The 23795-nt window shown below is 37.3% G+C and overlaps 1 protein-coding gene across 7 annotated transcripts in view; it reads left to right on the top strand.

Annotated features, from left to right (window-relative positions):
• Positions 1–23795, top strand: part of Plch1 (phospholipase C eta 1) — a 173902-nt gene that overhangs the window by 78646 nt on the left and 71461 nt on the right. For all 7 annotated transcript variants that reach the window (XM_045131687.1, XM_045131690.1, XM_045131689.1 and 4 more), the window contains 4 exons: positions 5918–6064; positions 8641–8884; positions 16948–17077; positions 19915–20085. In XM_045131687.1, the coding sequence (XP_044987622.1) occupies positions 5918–6064; positions 8641–8884; positions 16948–17077; positions 19915–20085 (692 nt within the window). The remainder of the gene's footprint in view (positions 1–5917; positions 6065–8640; positions 8885–16947; positions 17078–19914; positions 20086–23795) is intronic.

Raw genomic sequence — 23795 nt, 5'->3', positions numbered from 1 at the left:
TTGCTGGTCTTCTGATCAGTATTATTTTTTTAAGCATAATGACCAATGAAAGAGTTTAATGTAATACAGGCCCAGAAAGACATAACTAGTTTTCTCTCATGTGAAGACCCTAAGTTTGAATGTTTGTCTATATTTAAATAAGAGCTTATGAGAATGGGTCTAGGCTATGCAACTAGATAGGAAACCATAAGAGGGGAACAAGAACTGATGAGAAAGCCCTGGGGGGTGCAAAAGGAAACATGTGGCATGAAGGCAGAAAGAAGTCTACAGTGGGAGGACAGCATAGGGGAAAGGAGATGGGGGAGAAATGAAGGGGAAAAAAAGCCAAAAAGCAAATCATTTGAAAAACACCATAATTAAACCTGATTCTTTGTATATTCATTAAAAAACCTCCGTAAATGTTGGGAATCTCCCTCCTAACAATTTATACTTTCTGGCATATTACCTCAAACCACATATGAAATATTTTCTTTCTTGATGGGATCTCAGTATGTAGCCCAGCATGACCTTAAACTCATAATTTTCTTGCCTCAGTCCCCCAAGTGCTAGGATTATAGACATGTACTACCATACCTGACTGGAAGTGTGTGTGTGTTTGTGTATTTATAGCATCTTTTACTTGAAGGATTTAGAGAACTGATAGTCCCTATGGAAATTATACTTATTTCAAACTAATTGTGCCAAGAATAATTGATTTAATTTTTTTAAAGAATTGTATTTTAAGAGACCATATAGACTACATTATTATGCCTTTTAGATTATATTGTAAAGGTATGAAGATAGTTCTCAACTCATCTATTATTTAAATATTTATGTAACTCTGGTAAACACCCATTAAGATGATAATTTTAAAAACTGTGTAGAAATATGGAATGCTATTTATAATACAAGTATCAAAAAGTAAAGCGCAAAATGGCTTAACTCTCATGATTTCAACCAGTGCAGCAAATTAGTATACATATGGATGCCAGAGTTTAACAGACAGAAACTGTGCTTGCAATGTAAGGGGATGTCAGGCATTTTCCTATTAATGTTCTTGCATGTTGCCACAGTGTATTAAAAAGAAACATGTTTCAAAAATCTGGAATCAATACCTGAAGTTAAAAGTCTTTGTTATCCTCTTTTAGGCCCTGCACTGGTTAATAATGATTGTTTTGGGCTGGAGGGATGGCTTAGCGGTTAAGCGCTTGCCTGTGAAGCCTAAGGACCCCGGTTCGAGGCTCGGTTCCCCAGGACCCACGTTAGCCAGATGCACAAGGGGGCGCATGCGTCTGGAGTTCGTTTGCAGAGGCTGGAAGCCCTGGCGCGCCCATTCTCTCTCTCTCCTTCTATCTGTCTTTCTCTCTGTGTCTGTCGCTCTCAAATAAATAAATAAAAAATTTAAAAAAAATAATGATTGTTTTGGCGATTAGTAACTGCTGTACCCATTTCTACTAGAACAAGAAAATTGGTTTATGCTGATACATAAGTAATATAGAAAAGACTAGAAAACTATTTTGTTTCTATCATTGGTGACTTGTACTCACTACAGTGTTTTATAAAGAATTATTGAGAGTATTCTTTTTTGCTTAGCTTTGACTGCAAAGGATTGGCAACAGTCAAGTATGGAGAAGAGAGAAATGGGTTTGAAGTCAATTATGACTTCACTGAACTTTAATTTTTTATGTGATAGGGAGCAACTAAGGAAACAGCATAAAGCAGTTATGTAAACAATTTAAGTAGCACATTGTTTCAGACCCTGACTCACAAGTTCTTTGCAATGATTTTTACATGTGTATATGTGTATGGTATGCAGGTGTGTGCCTGTACGTGTATGCATATTTATGTGTAGTCCAGAGGTTGGTGTTAGGTCTCTCTTTCTATGGTTTTCACCTTATTTATTGAGAAAAGGTCTCTCACTGAACCCAGAACTTACCAATTTATATTGTCTAGGTAGCCACTGAGCCCTTGTGTTTCCCTGAGCACTAGATGATTGTGCCTAGCATTATGTGGGTTCTGGGGAACTCAGGTCCTCATAGTGATATGGCATGCACTTTACCGACTGAATTGTCACCCCAAGCTCTATATTGCAATTTTATATACATGGGGTTACTTGTAGGAACATGAGTGATGGGTTACTTAAAGTAGCTTTGGAGACTTGGGCAGCTATATCATTGAAAAGCCTACACTAGAGTGAGAACTGACAACTCACTAAAGCTGCATACTGCACAATCTCTGTATAACTTGCAGGCAGCTCCACCAAAAAGTACTCTCCAACAGTTGTTTACAGAGTATATAACCCAAGGGTTAAGAAGCTCTGTGAGTATATTAAGTTTTGTTAACTTCCTAAGTCTTACAGCACTCCCTCATGGAGGAGATGTTTTAATCCAGAGGAAAGAGCTACACAGTAGGATGCAGGATTCTTTTCTTGGCTTGCTAATAGTTTTTTTTTTTTTTTTTAAATATAGTCTCCATATAGCAAAGAGAAAGGAAAGGAACAGGAAAAGTGGGGAATGTTTTTAAAAAATATTTTTATGTATATATTTGAGAGATAGAGTGAGGCAGATAGAGAGCGAATGGGTATGCCAGTGCCTCTAGCCACTGCAAATGAACTCCAGGTGCAGGCACTACCTTGTGCATATGGCTTGTTTGGGTACTGGGGAATTGAACTTGGGTTCTTAGTCTTCTTAGGTAAGGGCCTTAACCATTAAATCATCTCTCCAGCCACAGTACCCTTCTTTTTCTTAAATTAAATTTAGCTTTAAGCTGATAGTGATAGAGACAGAGAGATTGGGTGTGCCAGGGCCTCCAGCTTCCACAGATGAACTCCAGGAGCATGCGCTACTTTGTGCATCTGGCTTTACATGGGCACTGGGGAATAGAACCTGGGTTGGTATACTTTGCAGGCAAACACCATAACCAATGAGCCATCTCTCCAGCCCAAGCACCCTTATTATAAGGACACTAATTCCAGTATAGAGGCCCTATCTTATGCCATCCTATAAATATAATGACCTCCCAGCAGCCCCATCTCCAAACACCACCACACTGAGGGTTAGGGCAACAAACATTGTCATTACAATAAATTGTTACCTTTTAATAGTTTATGCTGTTCCAGGCAGTGTTTATTTATTTATTTATTTACTTATTTGAGAGAGAGGCAGAGAGAGAGAGAGAGAGAGAGAGAGAGAGAGAGAGAGAGAGAGAGAGAGAGAGAGAATGGGCACCTCAAAGCTTCCAGTTACTGCAAATGAACTCCAGACATATGTGCCACCTTGTGCACCTGGCTTATGTGGTAACTGGAAAATCGAACCTGGGTCCTTAGGCTTCACAAGCCATCTCTCCAGCCTTAGGAAGTGTTTTTATGACCTAGCTCACTTAATTCACTCCACAATTTGACAGGTAAGTGAAAGATTATGCCCATTTTGCAAATAGGTAAATGATGTCACAGAAAATAAGCAACTTGCTGTTATCTTACAAGCAACAAATTTCAGAGGTGAAATTCTGTTCCAGAGGGTGGATGCCAACTGTGTTCTTAAACCGTAGTTCTAAATTCCACTAGTAAACATCTTTTTTAGAAGTTTCTTTTGGTAAAATTTAAACTCTTAAAGCAAAGCCTTTTTCTTTTTCTTTGCTTCACTTCATAACAGCCTGTGTCTGGAACAAAGATTTGTTCTGTGAACATGTATTTATGGATGTGACCAGTTTATGGATGTGTTGGTGGTCAGTGAAGTCCTCAGAGTTTTTCCTGGGAATTTAGCTTAGTTGGTTTGGATCAATGATTTTATCTTGATTTTCTGATACTCACTTTTATTTTCTCTCTAATTCTTCATGTGAAATAGTCCATACACTTTTCAAGAATTTAAATCTGTACCTTTCTTTGCCCAAATGAATGGTGCTTAGTAGTGAGGTAGATTTTTGAATTTGTGTGCAACTATGGTAGTTTGAATCAGATGTTCCCCATAAATGTTGAATGCTTGGTCCCCAGATAGTGGCAATTTGGGTGATGGAAGAGGTGTGTTGTTGGAGGCAGTCTTTGGGGTGTTATAGCCAGCTTCCCCTTGCCTGTGCTCAGTTCACTCTCGTGCTGCTATCTTCCACCCGCTGTGGCAAGGAGTGAGAACCAGCCTTTGCTAATGCTATGCTTTCCCTGCTCATCATGAAGCTTCCTCTAGATACTGTAAGCCAAATAAACCTTATCCTCCTATTAACTTCTTTTCATTGGCAACATAAAGGTAAGTACAACAGAAACAAGATCTTAAATTTGTGTTTTACTTTAAGGTATGCATTTTAAGTTTCTGTTTCTTTTTCTTCTCTCCTTCCCTCCCTTTTCTCTTCCTCTCTGTAAGAATTAGATCCATGGCCTTGTATAAAGAAGTATTTTAGGAAAATTTTCTGACTCTGAGCTATACCACTGGGTCCAGTTTTCCTTAAGCAATATTTTAATTTTTCAAGTATTTGGTAGGCCAGATAAAATGAATAAGACAATCTATACTTCACTCTCATTATACTATTAAATTTTGAAACTATATGATTAGTTTTATGTAATTCCTCCTTAATTCTACTAGGAGAAGAAGGTAGGTGCATTGACTCATTTTTTCCCTTTAATGGGCACCCTGTACATGTAGTTTAAGTGGTTGGATCAGGTTATCTTTCCTAGTAAAGTCAAAATACCTAGCTCAGTAATGTTGAAGTTTAAAATACCTGGTTTGATGATTATATTTCTTTTATCTGTTGTTTCTCACAGCATCTATTTGACAGGGTGAATACTCAAAACCAGATATTTCAAGTATTTTATTTCTGGCTTATACAAAACAAATCTTGTAGACTCCAGAGGAAAATGTAGTTGATTGTCATTGTCAGGAAGAGAAGAACTGTGATACCTGTGTAATCTTGGGATGGCCAATCTGGAGTATTTCTTAGAGCTTAGATTAAATGGCTCAGTCCCTGGTTCAGCTGATTATCCCCTCAGGGTTTGTGCTCCTTTGAGGGAGTCCTTTTGCTCTAAGCTTAAGTCAGGTGCTGTTCCTTAGCTGGGGTGTGTAATATGAGGGATGTTTCTAAGAAAAAAGTGGGACAGCATTACCAAACAAGATGAAGTGGATAAAACTAGCTGAGGTTCACTTCTGGCAATGGTGACATCCAGAAAAATTGAGTGTAGACAATAAGTAATTTGGATATTACCTGAATTAAATCACTGTTATTCTTCTCAGTCAAAATCCTAGCAGTTTGAATGTCTCAAAAAATGTTTTACATTCATTTGTAAAAATTTGTTTCCTGATTAAATAAAAATGTATTTAACTGTTTCCAAACATACTCAAAATATAGCATGAATCCATATGTAATTATCATCTAACTTTAACAATCATCTGCATTTAACATATCTTAAAACTTGCTTTAAAAACAAATATGTTGGTATGAATTGTTTGTTAGTTTCATACCAACATAACAAAACAAAGATATCTCTGTGCAAAAGTGTGCATGACTTATCTGGAAATCGAATTTATTTTTTGAAAGAGCTCAGTGGAAAAGTGCTTCACTGATATGCTCATGGCTCCGGCACTCCAAAAATGTTCAAGCCATGTATTGTGACTCACATGTAAAATTCCAGTGCCTGGACTGAGACAAGAGGGTTGCCTTGAGTTTAAGAACAGCTAGGGCTATATAGTAAGTTTCAGGATAGGCTCAGCTACAGTGTGAAACCATGTTTCAATTGTCCCCCTCCTCCGCCCAATTTTTTATTTTTGAGTTAAGCTTTAGACTGGCTCAAGATTGATGAATGAAGTCCTTGGTAGATCTCTCTGCAGACTTCATCAAGTTTGTCTTCTGATCCTTGGAGTCTTTGGTCCAGATTTGAAGTTCTGTTTGGCTGTAAGTGTTGAATACCATCATGTATCTGCAATGTATAGAGCTGAATATGTTCTGGTTTCTTTTACAGTTGAAAGATGCATGAATGTGATGCAATCTGGGACACAAATGATCAAGCTGAAGCGTGGGACCAAAGGACTGGTTCGTCTCTTTTACCTGGATGAGCATAGAACCCGCTTGCGATGGCGACCTTCTAGGAAGAGTGAGAAGGCAAAAAGTAAAACCAACCTTTGAATTCTTTGCTTGGGTACTGAAGAATTGAACCTAGATTATCAGGCTTTGTAAGCAAGTACTTTTAGCTGCTGAGCCATCTCTCTAGCCCAAGGGTTATTATCTTTCAGTTTGTCATCCAGGAGGAAGATTTCTGTGGTACTGATTCATGGTGTCATTAGTTTTGTGTATTCCCCTCTCCCTTTCCTCTCTCTCTCTCTCTCTCAAGACCCTTCCAAATCCTGTGTTCTGTTTCTCACCTTACATGTTGAGTATCTTGTCCTCTCTTCCCTCCCTATTTCTACTTTCTCCTAACATCATTCTAGTTCCATGCCAATACTCCTGGTACTTACTCCCACTTAGACACAACTCAAGCTATTCCAAGTTAGAAACTGTATATGAGAGCCACGTATCTTTCTGTGCTTGTGTGACTTCACTTAGTATGATTTTTTCCAAGTCCATCCATTTCCTGCAAATTTTATTATTTCATTTTTCCTTTTCACCAAGTAGAATATATGTGCCACATCTTCATTAATCATTCATCTGTTGATGGGCATCTGGATTTATTGCTATTCCTGGTTATTGTGAATAGAGTAGTGATAAACATGGCTGAGCAAGTATCTCTGTAAAGTAAAGACAGTAAAGTCTTTAGGGTATATGCCCAGGAGTGGTATAGCTGAATCAAATGTTAGGTATATTTTCAGCTTTTTGAGGAGTCTCCAAACTGATTTTCATGGTGGTTGTACAAGTTTGCACATCCATTAGGAGTGAATGAGGATTCCTCTTTCTTCACATCCATACCAGCATTTGTTATCATTGTTATCTCTTTTGATTACTTATGGTTCAAAGTCTATTTTTGTCAAATATTAGTTAGCCCCACCTCCTTATTTCTTTTTTTCCATTTGCTACATCCAGTCATTTGTTCATGGCCTCATAATACACTTATCATATTTCTTTTTGGGATTCTATAGGTGGAGTTTCCTCTATGTTTACATTAGAGCCTTCCATTACAGAACATGACATTTGTCTGTTTACCTTTCTGATAACCTCATGCAGAGTTGACTAACCAGTCTTCATTTCACTAGGTCTTTCTCTGTCAGAAACAGAATACCTCATCTAAAGTAATCTTACATGATAAATAAGTTTATTCCCTCATCTAGCAAGAAATTCAGATATTAGAAGGAGCTGGGCATAGAACATTTTGCCTCTCATTCTGTTCCCTGTAATGAGTGCCCTTGGCTCTGTCTCTGTGTACTAGCATAGCAAACAGGACAGTAGTAACATGTCCTCAGCTATTCTGGGTTCTATGATACATGATATAATAGCAAAAGGCAGGCAAGAAATTTATCTTCCTTTTTAAGGAAAAAAAAAACAAAAACAAAACTCCTTTCTAAACCCTTCTCTCAAGCAGACTTTTCATGCCTGGTTAGAATGGGGTTGAATGTCCATACTAAATCCATATTGAGAAATAGGAAGGAGGGCAGACCAATAGCTTAGTCCTCCTAAGACTTTTCCTGAGGCTGATCATTAGCTTGTTTCCCCATGAAAATTACTTGATATCACTATAATATTGGGATTCTGACATTAAGGCAGAATGAGGAGTAGAAGGCCATCAGTGGATATGTAACATTTTTTATATTCTTTCTTGAAAATAAGCAATTCTTAGCCTCTCAGAGATCTATCTTTTCTTCCTGAGCATTCCAATCAGCAACTTGTTCAGCATCCCTGCTGAGAGCTTTATGCTTCTGTGTTTTCCTACTCCTTCTGGGGTGCCATCTTGTTCCTTTCCATTTCTCCAAACCTTTTTGTACTTTAATTCTCCCTATCAGGGCTTGTCCCATGTACTTGTGCTACTTTGTTATGTATGTATGTATGTATATTTGTATGTATGTATGTATGTATGTATGTATGTATGTATGTATGTAGTGTCTTCTCAGATATTTTGCAAAACACCTTTCAGCTCTAGGTCTCTATACTTGTTCACTACATAAATACGTAAACCACATATTTAAAATCTTTATTGCATATCTTTCCTACTAAGTCTTCTTGCCCTTATGGATATATGCATTTTTTAAGACTTTTTTTTTTTGTCATTTTTATTTATTTATTTGAGAACGACAGACAGAGAGAGAAAGAGGCCGATAGAGAGGGGGAGAGAGAATGGGCGTGCCAGGGCTTCCAGCCACTGCAAACGAACTCCAGACATGTGCTCCCCCTTGTGCATCTGGCTAACATGGGTCCTGGGGAGTCGAACCTTGAACCAGGGTCCTTAGGCTTCACAGGCAAGTGCTTAACCGCTAAGCCAGCTCTCCAGCCCAACACATGCAATTTTTATTTTAAATTTTAGCAAATTTTTAGGGGGACTTTGTCAAAAATGATCAGGAAAGTAAAAAGTTATATGAAGTAGTTTCCTTGCAGGAAATAACAGGGCTAATACTTCTCATTTTGTCTTAACAGCATAATTTACAAGCAATAAAGAATTTTCACTTTTTAAAGTTTAAAAGTTTGTTTTTATTGTTCCTTAATCACTATAAATAAATGCCTTCACTTGCCATATGACTATGTTTCACGCTTCCCTCATAGTACTTATCGACTCCATTTACAAAGTCACAGAGGGCCGGCAGTCTGAAATATTCCACAGACAGGCAGAGGGGAATTTTGATCCCAGCTGCTGCTTCACCATCTATCATGGCAACCACATGGAGTCACTGGATCTCATCACTTCCAATCCAGAGGAAGCCCGTACCTGGATTACTGGCCTCAAGTACCTGATGGCTGGCATCAGCGATGAAGATTCCCTCGCCAAGAGACAGAGGACCCATGACCAATATCCTCCAGATAATTTCTTTTTTGAGATATAAGCATGTGTTTACACAATATGACTGTGTGTGTGTGTGTGTGTGTGTGTGTGTGTGGGTGGGTGGGTGTGTGTTTACAAAGTGAGTAATAGGTCATGTTTTGTTTCTTCCCAAGAATGTGAAGATTAAAACCTCTCTTTTTATTTTCTCTTTCTCTTCCACATGAACCATCTCTCTCCTCCTCACTCTCATCCCAAATGAATGAATAGAAAAAAACTATACCATTATAAGCATATGTGAACTCAGGAGCAGAATTCTGAAGAAACTGAAGTTAGGTCCATAGTTCAAGAGTCTTCTATTAGATATTATTCCCTATTTAGACTACAGAAAATCCTGGTATATCAGAAAGCTAGTTGAGTTTGACAAGCAATTTTAATTAATTAATTTGAAAGAGAGAGAAAGGAAGATAGAGACAGGCTGGACATGCCAGGACTTCTAGCCACTGCAAACTCCAGATGCATGTACTACTTATCTGGCTTATGTGGGTGCTGGGGAATAGAATCTGGGTCCTTTAATTTTGAAGACAAGTGCCTGAACCACTAAGTCATCTCTCCAGCCTGACAAACAGTTTTTGAATTACAATTTTATGTCAGACACTAAGCTCTTTTCAGCGTTTCCCCTTCCTCTTTTAAACTTACAGTATAAAATTTGAATTGATTGTTACCAATGATCTCATCCTACCCCAGGCTGACCTGGAACTCACTCTGTAGTACCAGGCTGGCCTCAAACTCATGGTGATTCTTCTTGTTTTGCCTTCCAACAGCTGGGATTAAAGGTGTGTAACACCATGCCCAGCTCAGTCTGGTTCTTTTAAATATTTTTTAAATTTAATTTGTATATGTTATAAGAAGTTATACACTATTGTTCCCTTCCCCACTCCTGTTACTCTGAGTACCTTCTTCAGTGGAGTTTTGGTAGTCACTGTGGGGTCATGATGGTCCCAGCCAGTCTCTATGGGGCAGTGGGGAACTGTGCCTCATGGTATTCCTACCCACTCTGTGGCTCTTACAATCTTTCTGCTCCCTCTTCTGCAAAGTCCTCTGAGCTATGGCAGGCCTATTGGCAGTCAGTTTTAGTGCTGAGTTCTTTGTAGCCTCAAGATTTCTGTTTGCATAGGTTTTGATTTTACTAAGTGTCTCTCACCATCACCCTGGAGCTGCCTGTCAGACTAGCAGTAAGAGCATTATTTATGTTACTTCTGTAATTTCTCCTGGTCCCTGGAAGATGTGGTAAAGGTCAAAAGTCTCATGGTGGGCAGTCAGCTATCTTCTTATCTAATTGATGGATCTAGGCTCTTCTCCATTTTCCCTACTATCTGTGAAATAAAACAGATTCTTCAACCTAGTATGAGAACAATTTGGGTTAAAGAGTCTATGCAAAGTTGTTCAGGAGGGTTTTGATATGCCAACCCACTCTTTACTGGCTCTGGGATTCTGACTTACTTTCTAGTACCAGATATGAGTTCCCTCCCACTGAGCGGGCCTCATGTCTAATCAAAGAACAGATGGCTACCTGTAGAGGCTATATGTCACTATTGCACAAGTGTATACATCTTGCCTGGCTGGTTGATTTTTCAGGGTCCCCTGCTTATCCATGCTCTTGGTGACTATTATCCAGCAGCTTCAGTAGGGTTCTCCAGCACAATGAGGCCTAGTAGCAAGGGAACTCGTTTCCCTTTTGGTAGCAGCATGGCATTTCAATGTCCTGTGACATCTTCAGCAATAAGGTCTTACCTTTTAGCTCTGGCAGGTAATCAATTGTTTTGGCAATGACCTACATTATATTTGGAGACCTCCTTAGCTCACTGTGGGAGGGAACCAAATTCTGGTCCTGGCATTTACCAGCTGAAGTTTGTGTTTGTAAGGTTAAACTTTTTCTACATTCTGTTCAGACTCTTATCCCTCCTCCCTTATTGGTGGTTACATCTTGTAGAATGGTAGTCACAGTAAAAGTTTCCATGGAACTGATTCTTTATGCTTTCTTAATTTTTGTGTGACTCCCTGCCCACTCTCCCCAACTTCTACCCCTCCAATCCCCGACATTCTAACTCCCCCAACCTGTTGGGAAACCCTTGTTCTTCCCATCCCCCACCATTTCTTAACTTTCCTGGTCTCATTCTAGTTTTATGCCCATATTCCTGGTGTTAATTACCATTTTCTCATTCCTACATAATCCTGGTTAGGAACCTCATATGAGAGAGTACATGTGGTATTTGTCTTTCTGTGTTTCTATGACCTCACTTTGAATGATTTTTTTCTAACTCTGTCCATTTTCCAAATTTCATTGTTCTTTACCACTATGTAGTATTCCATTGTATATATGTATCACATCTTCTTTATACACTCATCAGTTGATGGGCATCTGGGCCAATTCTAGATCCTAGCTGTTATGAACAGAGCTGCAATAAACATGGTTGAGCAAGTATCTCTATAGTAAAGAGTAAAGTCCTTAGGGTATATGCCCAGGAGTGTTATGGCCATGCTGATTTCCATAGCAGTTGTACCAGTTTGCGTTCCCACCAGCAGTGAGTAAGAGTTCCTCTTTTCTCACAGCCATGCCAGCATTTGTTGTCATTTAACTTTTTGGCATATGCCATTCTGTTATCAGATTCTTGATGAAACCTATTCCTGTGGTCCTATTACACTAATAAGATGAATCAGTAATGCATTTGATCAGAAGGCACTTTATTGCAGTGATCTTTCTGGGCATGTGGCATGGCCTGTTAAACCTCAGTTTCCCTATCTATAAAGTGAAGGCATTTGGCTAGTACTCTGCTGTGATTGCCTTCTTTGTGTTTTGAATGACCTAAACTATGTATGCCCCATGTCCTTGCAGGGAGGAGTGCTGCCTCACTGAGGGCATTGCTATGCATGCTGTTCTTTTTTTTTTTTTTTTCCAGGAATGGGGAGGAATTTATGTAGTTTTAGCTGTAATTCCACATTGAGGATAGTGTTGAAGCAGAAGGAAATATTCAACCTATGGTATCTTGACAATATAAAGGCCTGAGCTGATGAGCCACAATATTTTCATCTATATTCACAGGAAGCAAATGAGTGCAAGTGGGATTTATGAATGAACAAAACACTAACTTTCTATGATTCAGTCTTCTGTATTGGTTCTTAACTCTGTAACATTTAGTTTAAAAACAATGAGCAAAACTTCTGAATTAGTATGAACACTTTGTGATGCAAGTAGCAGGAGCCATGCTGATGGTGCTATAGATGCAAAAGATATGTTTTCTTATAACTGAGAGGGCAAAGATGGGAACAGTTTCAGGGCCACTGAAATCAATGACTCAATGATGTCAACATACTCAGGTTTGCATTCTTAGAATGTGAACTTGGTCCCTCAGCTGGCTTATCTGTAGATCAATACATTTTCAGGCAGTAGCTCCAAATACAGCTCACAAATGTAATAGAACAAGTTAGTATACAAATATTTTTATATACTCAATGTATAGTGATATGTTGGTTTATCCAAAACACATGAAGAAAACCCAGCCTTGCACAGGTATGATGATGAAATTAGGGAACTTCATGCATCACACATTCCCAAAACTGTACTTTGAAGATGGCTATAATAAGGCCAAGATTTACTTTTGCCTCTTTCAATTCCTGAATATAGGAAAAATCTATCTTATTACCTGCCCCCCGCCAGGCTTTTGAGATTAAAAATGCATTTGAAATAGTTGAAAGAAATCAAAAAGAACATTTTGTAATGGAATTTGTCAGTGTCTATAAATAAAGTATTATGAAAACATGGCTTTATTCCTTCCTATTTGTATTGTTCACAGGGCTATTTCACATGACAATGGCAGAGTAGAATAGTTGTAACAGACCAAATTGTCTGCTAAATCTAAAAGGTGCTATGAGGCCCTTTATAGGAAGTTTACCCAACCTTACATGATGCCATTTTCCCTACCTTATACAATATCATTTGATTCTTAAATTCTCCTGCAGTTTCTTCATATTAAATATAAGACCATTACTTTTAATTCAATTTTTACCCTCCTAGATTTTTCTGGGAGAATGACTATTTCTCTTAAAGGTATTTGTGTATTGCTAGGAATTATTAATTCATGATTTTATGTTATCTCTCAAATAGTTTTCCATTTTAATTTTTTTTAACAATTTCACACTATATATATATATATATATATATATTACTTTGAACATACCTACTGTCCAATTTACTCTTATGCCCCTCCTACTCCTGATGAACCTCTTCTTTCCACAGTTTACCAGTGATTAGAGGATCCTCAGCAACCATTAAATATCATTAGCTCCTCAGAGAAGGGTATGAGACCCTCCACAATCTATAATGGGATGTTGACTGGCCCTATCTCGTGCAGGCTTTATATAGGCAACCCACTGGATCTGCTGTGAGTTCATGAGTGCAATGTTCTTATCATGTCCAAATGACAGAGTTACATAGCCCTCGTGCCTACTCTCCATCTATTACATTTTTTCTTCTTCTCCTCCTCTATGATGTCCCCTAAGCTTTGGAGAAGGGGGATATAGATGTCTCATACAGGGCTGAGCACTCAACAGTCACTTTGGTCAGTGACTAGTCTGTGCATTAATCTCTGCTCACTAAAACAAAAGAGAGAGAGAAAGACATTTTTTGACTATTGAACCATTGGGCACATCTTGCCTGGTAGCTCAGTATTGTAGTGCACATACCCAATACTGAGTGAGACCATTAACAAATTTTCTCTTTCAGCAGCTTGCATAGTACTTCTCAATCCTATAACAGGTATCCAGCAAGATGGAGACTTCTAGCTTAGTAACAGCTTGATTTCTCAGTGTCTTGCAACCAAAGCATATGGTATTTTCAGTAATAGGGTCTTAGGATCTAGTTCTGGTGGGCAACCAAGAGTAATGGCAATAGCCTGTCTTATTCTGGGGGCCTCTCTAACAACTCACTGGGAGGTATCCCACCTCTAGTTGGGATTTAGTTTCAGGACATAGAATTATTCATCCCTGTAGAATAATTATATACAAACTCTCTTTAAAAATTTATATATCTATTTGAGAGAGAGATAGAAAGAGGCAGATGATAGTTGATAGACAGACAGAGAGAGGGTCTTCAGACGCTGCAAATGAACTCCAGATGCATGTGCCACCTTGTGTGTCTGGATTATGTGGGTCCTGGGGAATAGAACCTGGGTCCTATGGCTTTGTAGGCAAGTACATTAACCACTAAGCTGCCTTCAGCCCTAGCTCTCTCTTAAAAAAATTAATTAGCTAACAAAGAAACAGGTTTTCATATGGCTTATTTATAACATCTTTAGTTGTGGTTTACCCTCTCTCCTTCCCTCCCCTCCCCTCTTCCTCAGTCCCCCTTCTGTAATTCCATGCCTTTCTATACACTCATATTTTTTTAAAAAATTATTTATTTACTTATTTTATGAGAGAGAAAAATGACAGAAAGATAGATATAAAGAAAGAATAAACATGCCAGAGGCTGTAGCCAATGCAAACAAACTCCAGACACATGTGCCATCTTGTGCATCTGGCTTTACATGAACACTGGTGACTTGAACTGAGGTCCTTAGGCTTGTAGAAAAGTACCTTAGCCATTGAGCCATCTCTCCAGCCTGCTTACATCTTCATTACAAAGAAGTGCTTGATGATGTTAGAATAATTGCACTTGTAATTATGTACTAGGTGTACTATATTACTAGAATGAATAGTTTTTCTTTTCATAAAATATTAGAATTAAAGGGAACCTCAGGTTATCTAGTTGTACTCCTTGATTGATATTGTAGATGAAGAAATGGAGGCTCCAAGAGATGATATGAATGACCTGCTTTAACAGAGCCAGATATGTACTAGAACTAAAACTTGTGTGTTTGGTCCTGTTGCACTTCTGTTGCTTTGCCAGCCCATGTCCTCTGAACCCACTGTCAAGGACAGTTGATAGGTATGAAGATGTTATAGAACACAGGCCCATCTGAATAAAGTTGTAGGTGCATCATGCTTTAGGTTTGGCTGTGCTATACTTTTCTCTGGAGAAGTCTTTTAGTTAATAATTCCATAATACAATAAAAATCTTGCTGCCATTGCATTCATTTAATGACTTCTTTGTTCTCTGGCTATATGCTTTGTGGGGCCCAGAGTAGTGATCAAACAAAATGGAGCTTTAATTAGTCCTAACTGGTCACCCTTTTGATTCTGTGGTTATTTTTCTTTTACAGTTAGCTTTAATTTCCAGCTAAAATATATAATGAAGTCCTGACTGAATTCTATAAGGAAAAATTGAAATATTTGTGTTCTTGAATTTTTAAAAATTCTACAGAGGCAATAAAATGTAGTACAAGGTATTCATTCACATTCTGAACCTCATTTCCATTTGATTCTAAGAGGAAGCTGGCTTTACTTTTCTAGCTAGTTTTTCTTTGCTTTAAAACAAATTATACATATTAATGGATTTTATTATGATATATCTACACACACATACACATCTTGTGCTTTTACTTTCTAAGGCATAATCTGCTCTGGTCATCCATCCTTTGAATTACATAGGAAATGTGAATGTGTTTTGTTACCACTGGGAGGTTGGTTGATATTTTGAGTTAAACTGAAAATCTTTCTGTAATGTCATCTGCTTGATAAAGAAATATTATCTATTGGCCTTCTTCTGTAATACACTGCTAATCCCTCTCATTTCTTGGGGTTTGAACCTATGCCATTCCCTGACTTTTATTCTCTGATTTCTTTCTACAACCTTTATTTTTTCCTCTTTAATACCTTTAAAACATTGAAGCCTTATTTAGCATTTTAAGTATGCATACTATTCTTATCTTATATAACCAATAGATTGAGTCATCCTTTACAAACTCTTCTGCTATATGTTAACTGGGAATTTCCAGTTGGTACATTGATTTTGCTTTATTCCTTTGAGGGTCTTATAAATTCTCAGCACACATCATATCTAAATACAATTTCATATCCCCAGTCACTGAGTTTCACATCTGAGCTTTGAGGGCAGCCTCTTGCTCATCAGGTATGTAGTTTATACTACTGACTTTGATCAGAACTGTCAATGCTAATGTTAAAGGAGGAATATAAGATACATGGAAATATGAATGCTTCATTAGGTTGAAAGAGACTGGAGTGAAACCTGGCTTCTTACCTATCCTAATAAAATTTCCACTTTATCTGAGCAATGATAATATCAAACTAAATAATTAAAAAATATATTAGAGTGAAACTCCAAAAAGAAACTTGAAAAAGTATTATAAAGCTTTTGTTAAAAATTTTGTTTTTATTTTTATTTATTTATTTGAGAATGACAGAGAGAGAAAGAGGCAAAGAGAGAGAATGGGCATGCCAGTGACCTCCAGCCCCTGCAAATGAACTCCAGATGCATGCACCCCCTTGTGCATCTGTCTAACGTGAGTCCTAGGGAATCAAGCCTCAAACCTGGGTCCTTAGGCTTCACAGGCAAGCATTTAACCGCTAAGCCATCTCTCCAGTCCTGTTACAAAGCTTTAATAACGGGTTGTTCCTTGTGCGTGGCATCTCTGTATCTTGTAAATGAAGATTCTAACACTACATATGGGAACACAAGGTTTGTATTAAGAGAATGATGGCATAATCAAAAAAAAAAAAGTCATGAAGTGAAAAGAGGTAATGCATAAAATCCTATAGAAATATTTTGTTTTTGGGGTGTTTATTAGTGTAGTGAGTTAGGGCATTATCTTTTCCTCCTAACAGTTGATGAAATAAAGTGCATTTATAACCGTATTTATATTTAATTTGGGTTATATTGGGTAAGAATACATGAATGCATTAAAGCAGTCTGCTTTGACTCTGATTTAACAGTGGAGGTATTCACCTGTACATACTTCCACATTCCTGTGTTTGTTGTTATTATCACTATTAGGAGCTCACCAGAGCCCATGAATTGCAGAGTTCAAAAGAATTTCTTCTATATTTCCATGGTGTTGATTAAGTGCCATGTCAACATTCTGTGAAAAGATTTTATTTTGATGAAAACACAAGTGTTTTCTTTGACCTTTTTGCACATGGGTAAAGCAGACCTTTGAAGAGGCTGATAAGAATGGGGATGGCTTATTGAATATTGAAGAGATATACCAATTGATGCATAAACTAAATGTCAACCTGCCCCGAAGAAAAGTAAGACAGATGTTTCAGGTATGTTTTAACAATTGTGTTGGCCTGATGAGAAAGATTCAAAAGTTACTGATGTACTTAGGTATATTAAAAATACATTTTATTTTGTTCAAGCTGCTTCCTTTGTACTGTTTTATTTTATTTAATGAAGAAGTATTTTGTCTCATTAATTAAAAAATAATCTTCAGAAACCTAACATTCATTCACAGTTTTATTTCCTGTACTTAAAAAAATATTTTTATTTATTTGTTTGAGTGAGAGAGGTAGAGAAAGAGGTACATAGAGAGAGAAAATGGTTATGCCAGAGCTCCAAGCCACAGCAAATGAACTCCAGATGCCTGTGCCACTATGTGCATCTGGCTTATGTGGGTTCTGGGGAATCAAATCTGGGTCATTAGGCTTTGCAGACAAGTGCCTTAACCACTAAGCCATCTCTCAAGCTTCTCAAAAACTTTTTTGTTGTTGCTGTTTTCAGAAAGTCATTATATACTTTTCCTGACACTTAACCAATGGAGTCAAATTGATCAAGTCCTTTTCTTTTCTTTTTTCTTTTTTTTTTCTCCTGAGGTAGTGTCTCTCTTCAGTCCAGACTTACCTGGAATTCACTATGTAGTCTCAGGATAGCCTGGAATTCATGGTAGTCCTCCTACCTCTGCCTCCTGAGTGCTGGGATTAAAGGTGGGAACCACTATGCCTGGCTATCAAGTCCTTTTAAGGGGATACAAATATCTCCTCTGCCTGCCTCACAGGGCAGTTGTGAAAATTAGAATAAAGATCAGGTAACAATTGAGAAATTGCACTTATTTAAGACATAAGTACTTTCCGAAGAGTTAGAAATTTAAAATCATGAGGTTTGGAAGTACTAAACTCTCCTCCAATTTACTGATCTTTCCAGAAGCTCATTCCATGCACCTTGGTGTTACAAAAGATGCTCTTAAGTCCTTGAGACAAGTCTTGGGCTGGAACTTACTCTGTGGCATCCAGCTGTATTGTATTCAAAAGTGAGAACTGTTAAGTTTAAGTTAGGACAAAGACGATGTTAGACGTTTTAAAAGGCACTTCTTTGGAGATAATTTAATAAATAGTTCAAAGTGAAGTTACATGGTGAAAGTTTCCTGCTAGATAAGAGCCAAATAATTTAAAGTTGGCATCTCTCCAGACTGATTATTCAGACTTTTCCCATGAAGGGGAAGCTGAGTGGTACCACTGACATGGTGGCTGTAAGAGCATGAGAACTGCCTGTAAGTGTCAGAGAGATAGGGGAGTTTTAGGGGAAGAATTACATGTGATTGCACTGTGGTTCTGAAATAGGTGAGATACTAGTGGCTTTTTTTTTGGTCAATTTTATTTTTATTAATAGGGAGAATATAAATGGGCATACCAGGGCCTCTAGCCACACACACAAAAAAAAAAAAAACCGAAATGCTTGTGCCAACATGTGCATCTGGCTTATGTGGTTTCTGGGAATTAAACCTGGGTCCTTAGGCTTCAGAGGCAAGCTCCTTAACTCCTCCCATCTCTCTAGCCCAGGACTAGTATTTTTGTCAGTGCATTCTCTTTTCTTTTGTCCTTCATTAAGAGTTCTCTTTTTCATTTTTCTTTTAAAAATAAATCACCTTCTGTGTGTATTATGGCTTCCCTAAACCTCACCACAATGTTGTTGCTCCCTGTTCTTATGTGTAATTTTTTAATTTTTGTCTCCTTTGGCTTAATCTCTTTTTTAGTTTTTTTTTTTTTTTTCTTTTTTCGGTTTTTCAAGGTAGGGTCTCATTCTAGCCCAGGCTGACCTGGAATTCTCAAGGTGACCTCAAGCTCATGATGATTCTCCTACCTCTGTCTCCTGAGTGCTAGGATTAAAGGTGTGCGCCACTATGCCTAGCTTCTTTTTAACTGTTTTGAGTTGAATTATTAGCTGCTGCTGCTGCTCCTGCTTCTTCCTCTTCCTCTTCCTCTTCCTCCTTCTCCCCCTCCCCTCCTCCTCCTCCTCCGCCTCCTCCTTCTTCTTCTCTCTTGTCTTCATCTTTTTCTTCTTTTTGGTTTGGTTTACTTGTTTATTTATTTACTTTATTTTATTTTTGAGATAGGTTCTCCTTATATAGTATAGATTGCCCTCCAACTAGCAATACCTCTGCCTCAGTGTCTTAAGTGCTGGGATTACATGTGGGTGCCACTTCAACTAGCTCCATAGGTTCTGTTTTTAAACAATTCTTATTTATTTCTAATAAAATTTCTTTCAAGCTTCCCTTTAATTGCAATTTTAACTTTATCATTCAAAGCTATTAGATTGTTTTTGCTAATGTTGGGAGTTGAAACTGAAACCAGGGTCATACAAATTTTATTATGTAAATAATTCACTTTGGCATGTTTAATTTAATATCCTATTTAGAAACATAATATATTGCATCCCTGGCATTTTGCTTTATTTTAAGAGCTCAATTTATTGACACACTATGGTCAGAGAAATTGGTTGATATGTGGTTGGTTCATTATATTTGATTGAAATGTTCCTTACGACCTGATGTATAGTCAGTTTTTGTAATGTTCCATGTATTCCTTAATAGAAATATGTACACCTGCCAGGTGTGGTGGCGTATGCCTTTAATCCCAGCACTTGGGAGGCAGAGATAGGAGGATTGCCGTGAGTTCAGGCCACCCTGAGACTCCACAGTGAATTCTGGGTCAGCCTGGGCTAGAGTGAGACCCTGCCTAAAAAAAAAAAAAAAAAAGAAAGAAAAGAAAAGGAAAGAAATAGGTGCACCATTAGTGATTTATGTGTTAGACCTTTTATAATAAATATTACTTTCTTATACTGAATTGCTATTTCAATTTTTCACTGTATTTTTTCTATACCCTTTTAGGAAGCTGACACAGATGAGAATCAGGGAACTTTAACATTTGAAGAGTTCTGTGTTTTTTACAAAATGATGTCATTGAGACGAGACCTTTATTTGTTGCTTTTGAGCTACAGTGACAAGAAAGATCACCTAACTGTAGAAGAACTGGCTCAGTTTTTGAAAGTGGAACAAAAGGTATCATTGGACTGCTGAATGGGATATTTCCTCAAAGATACTGTGAGTCTTATGAGTGTTGTATGTAGGTATAAAAAGTATTGGATATATAGATAAGTAGCACAAGTCCATCAAACCTTATCTCTGAGCCATTTAAAACATGTTTATAAGCCAGGCATGGTGTCAGATGCCTTTAAACCTAGCACTTGGGAGGCAGAAATAAGAGAATTGCTGTGAGTTCCAGGTCAGCCTGGGCTAGAGTGAAAACCTACTTCAAACAAACTAAGAAAGAAACAAAAAAGCATGTTTCTAGGAGCTTTTAAGAGAATTGATATTTGAAAACTATACATCTTTTTATTTTGTATGAATATGCATATTTTCCACATAGAAATTAAGAGTAGGTGGTATATTTTATTTTAGATACAATAGTAATAGTTCCTTTATAGTAATATAAAGAACATTACATTACACTAATATGCTACTAATGATATACTAATATACTAGGATATATTAATAGTATAAATTTAACCTTTGCATTTATTTAAATCAATACAAATTGGTATTAGGAAAAATATAAATTTATATTTATAACTAATATGATTTTTCACTGTGGTACAACTAGCTAGCATTGTAGTATGTCACTGATATTTCAGATAGGAAATTGGCATTTAATTATGTGAAAAGCCTAGTAAATTAGCAATGGGAATTATTAAATCTAGTTAAGATAAAACAATTAATTTTGATTTAATATAGGCTAAATTGTGTTCAAGTTTAGCATATATATATATATATATATACATATATATATTTTACTTATTTGCGAGAAAGAGGGGGAGAGAGAGAGACAGAGAGAGAGAATGGGCATGCCAGGGCCTTCAGACACTGTAAATGAACTCCAGACTCATGCAACATCTTGTGCATGTGGCTTACAAGGGTACCAGGGAATTGAATCTGGGTCCTTAGACTTTGCAAGCAAATGCCTTAACTGCTTAGTCTTTTCTTACTGGTATGTGTATGTATATGCATATGCATGGGTGTTAGTGTGTCATAATGTATGTGGAAGTCAGAGGACAATTTTGGGGTGTCAGTCTTCTCTTTCCACCTTTTATTTGTGACAGTCTCTCTTGTTTGCTGCTGGAAAAGCCAGACTAAGTGGTCCCTGAGCTTTTGGATTCCTAATCTGCCTCCCATTGCTATAGGTACATTGGGATTGCAGACTGGTACATCACTTGTGTCTGGCTTTACATGTATGCTGGAGATCCCAATTCTAGTCATTTGAGCCATCTTTCCAGCGCCATATGATTTTTAAATCTCAAACTCTGTCTGTTTCTCAGCACAATAGACAAATAATGAGTATATATATTTCTTTTTTAAGGACAGTATCTTACTATGTAACACAGTCTGGCCTCAAAGTTACAAATCTCTTGCCTTGGCCTGCTCAGTGCTGGAATTACAGGCATGCATTGGGTGTTAAAGGTTTAGGCTTTATGCTGGACTTTCACAGGGATATTTTTGGTTTTGCTGCAAAGAGGTTTGATTTTCTTTTTTTAAGTTAACTTAATGGGCTCAAATTATCTCCTACATCCATTTTAAATTAAAGGTATTCAGCTCCGCAGTGACATCTAGTATTTGGATTGTATTGTGTAATAAACAGAGAAAGAATTCTTTCTGAAGTACTCATTGTAAATATTAGCCAACCTAGGCTCACTATTTATAACAAAAGACATTCCTGTTACTCAGAAAATTCTATGGATTTTAATAGTTATGTCAAGAACAAGTAATAACAACTAACTACAGTTTTTATTATACAACACCATAACAGACATAGAAGCAGGGAGACAAAAGAGAACTAATTTAAAAGAAAATCCTACTCAAATATATATAGGAGTTATTACCCTAACATACAACATCTGGACATTTGAGAAAACAGCAAAAGCAGAAAGGGTCTTTGATCTTCGAGGCCTTCTCCCCCAAATGTAGGTGTTCCGAGTCAGGGCAAACTACCTTCATTCAAGTGATACCTTTCCTATACCCACAAAGCAACAGCCAAAGATACAAGATGTCAGAGGAATGTCAGGCCTTGCTAAGCTCCCTCTTTATTACCTCTACAATATATGCCTCATCCTCCAACCATATTTCTCCATGTCTGTCCATGCTTAGCCAAACTTATCATCAAAAATATACAGGCTTATCTGTTTCCTCACATCTCCATTTCCATATGAAGTCTTCTCTGTGCCATAAAATATACATTAAATAAATTTGTAGATTCGTCTCTTGTTTTTTTTTTTTTGTTATATGACACCAGGGTGAGGGAAAAAAATAAACCTCTTCTATAAAATTGTAAAATCAAGTGCATGTATGGATACCTGTCCACTTTCAATCTAATACAGCTCTTTGGAAGTGGCCAGATCTATACAAAAAATAAAGATTAGCATTATTAATATCTAGTATGCCAGAAAAATAATGAAAAACATTTGTTTCAATTCTCACATGAATTATCTGCCAAGATAAATAAGAAAAAAATTGTGACTCACAAATTTGAGAATGAAAGCCTAATGTGCTCAAAGTGACAAAATAAGCAGTGCTGTGTAACAAGATATGTCCAATGCTATTCTTCCACACATTCTAGTAATTATAAAAAATTCATTCACACCAGGTTAAGTGTTAGCCTGCTTGAGTGGAGGTGTTTAGTTCTACTAACAAGGAAAGCCTGGAGTGGTGGTGCACATGCAGATCCAACTGCAGACAAGTGGGTAAAACCACATATTACATGTGGTCAAGGGACAGATTCTTTGTCTTGTGAATAATACTAGTGGGAATAGCAGAATAACATTGTATCTCAACCTGTCCTATTACGACCTATGTAATTGTGATCAAATTGGCAGGGATTTTTTTCCCTATAGAAACAGAGAATGAATACAAAATGGACATTTGTACATTGAGGTATGAGAACCATAGCTATCTTCCAGAACTGTCTTCCCATGTTTATCTTCACCACATAGAATATTGATTTTTCCAGATATGGCCAGAGAATATAGTGAGTTAGTAGTGATGTCAAAAGATTTGTCCAGATTCTGATTATTAGTACTTGTAAAAGTTCTAGAGTTAATTAAATGTATGCAGTGTTTACATATATCCAATGATAAGTACTTTCAAGGAGTTGGAAAAGAAGAAATAGACACACATAGGAAACAAGGTAATGTAAAAAAGAAACTAGGGAGTATATATTCCTCCAGTTAAGAAGTACCCTTAATCACTCTCAGAAGCAATGAGAGAGGTATGAAATAGGTTCTCCTTCAGAGTGTCCACAGAAAATTAACCCTGAAGGCATCTTTATTTTGGGCTTCTGGCCTTTAGAACCATAAAAAAATAAAATGTTGCTTTTAAGCCACCAGGCTAGTTGTTATAGTAGCTCTAAACATCTAACATAACAACCCAGTGGTGGTCAAGTAATACAAAAAGTTGCTAGCACCAAAAGATACAAATTTCTAGATTGACAGTGCCCAATGAGGGCCAAGAAGATTGATTATAAGAAGGCCCACTTAAATGCAAATAATCATGAAATTCATAATGTCAAAAATAAAATGGAATTCTGTGAGCTTTCAGCAAGAGAAAACAAACCAAAATTAACTAATTAAGAAACAAGAACAGGGCCAATAAAAAGAAATGGAAGAGGCTCTGCATTAGAACTTCTCTCTGGAAGCCAGAAAACCACCGGAGCAATGATTCCA

This window comes from Jaculus jaculus, chromosome 12 (assembly GCF_020740685.1).
Source record: "Jaculus jaculus isolate mJacJac1 chromosome 12, mJacJac1.mat.Y.cur, whole genome shotgun sequence".
NCBI classification, from domain to species: domain Eukaryota; kingdom Metazoa; phylum Chordata; class Mammalia; order Rodentia; family Dipodidae; genus Jaculus; species Jaculus jaculus.
The sequence above is the reverse complement of the archived record's forward strand: the minus strand, read 5'-3'. Positions and strand labels throughout refer to the sequence as shown.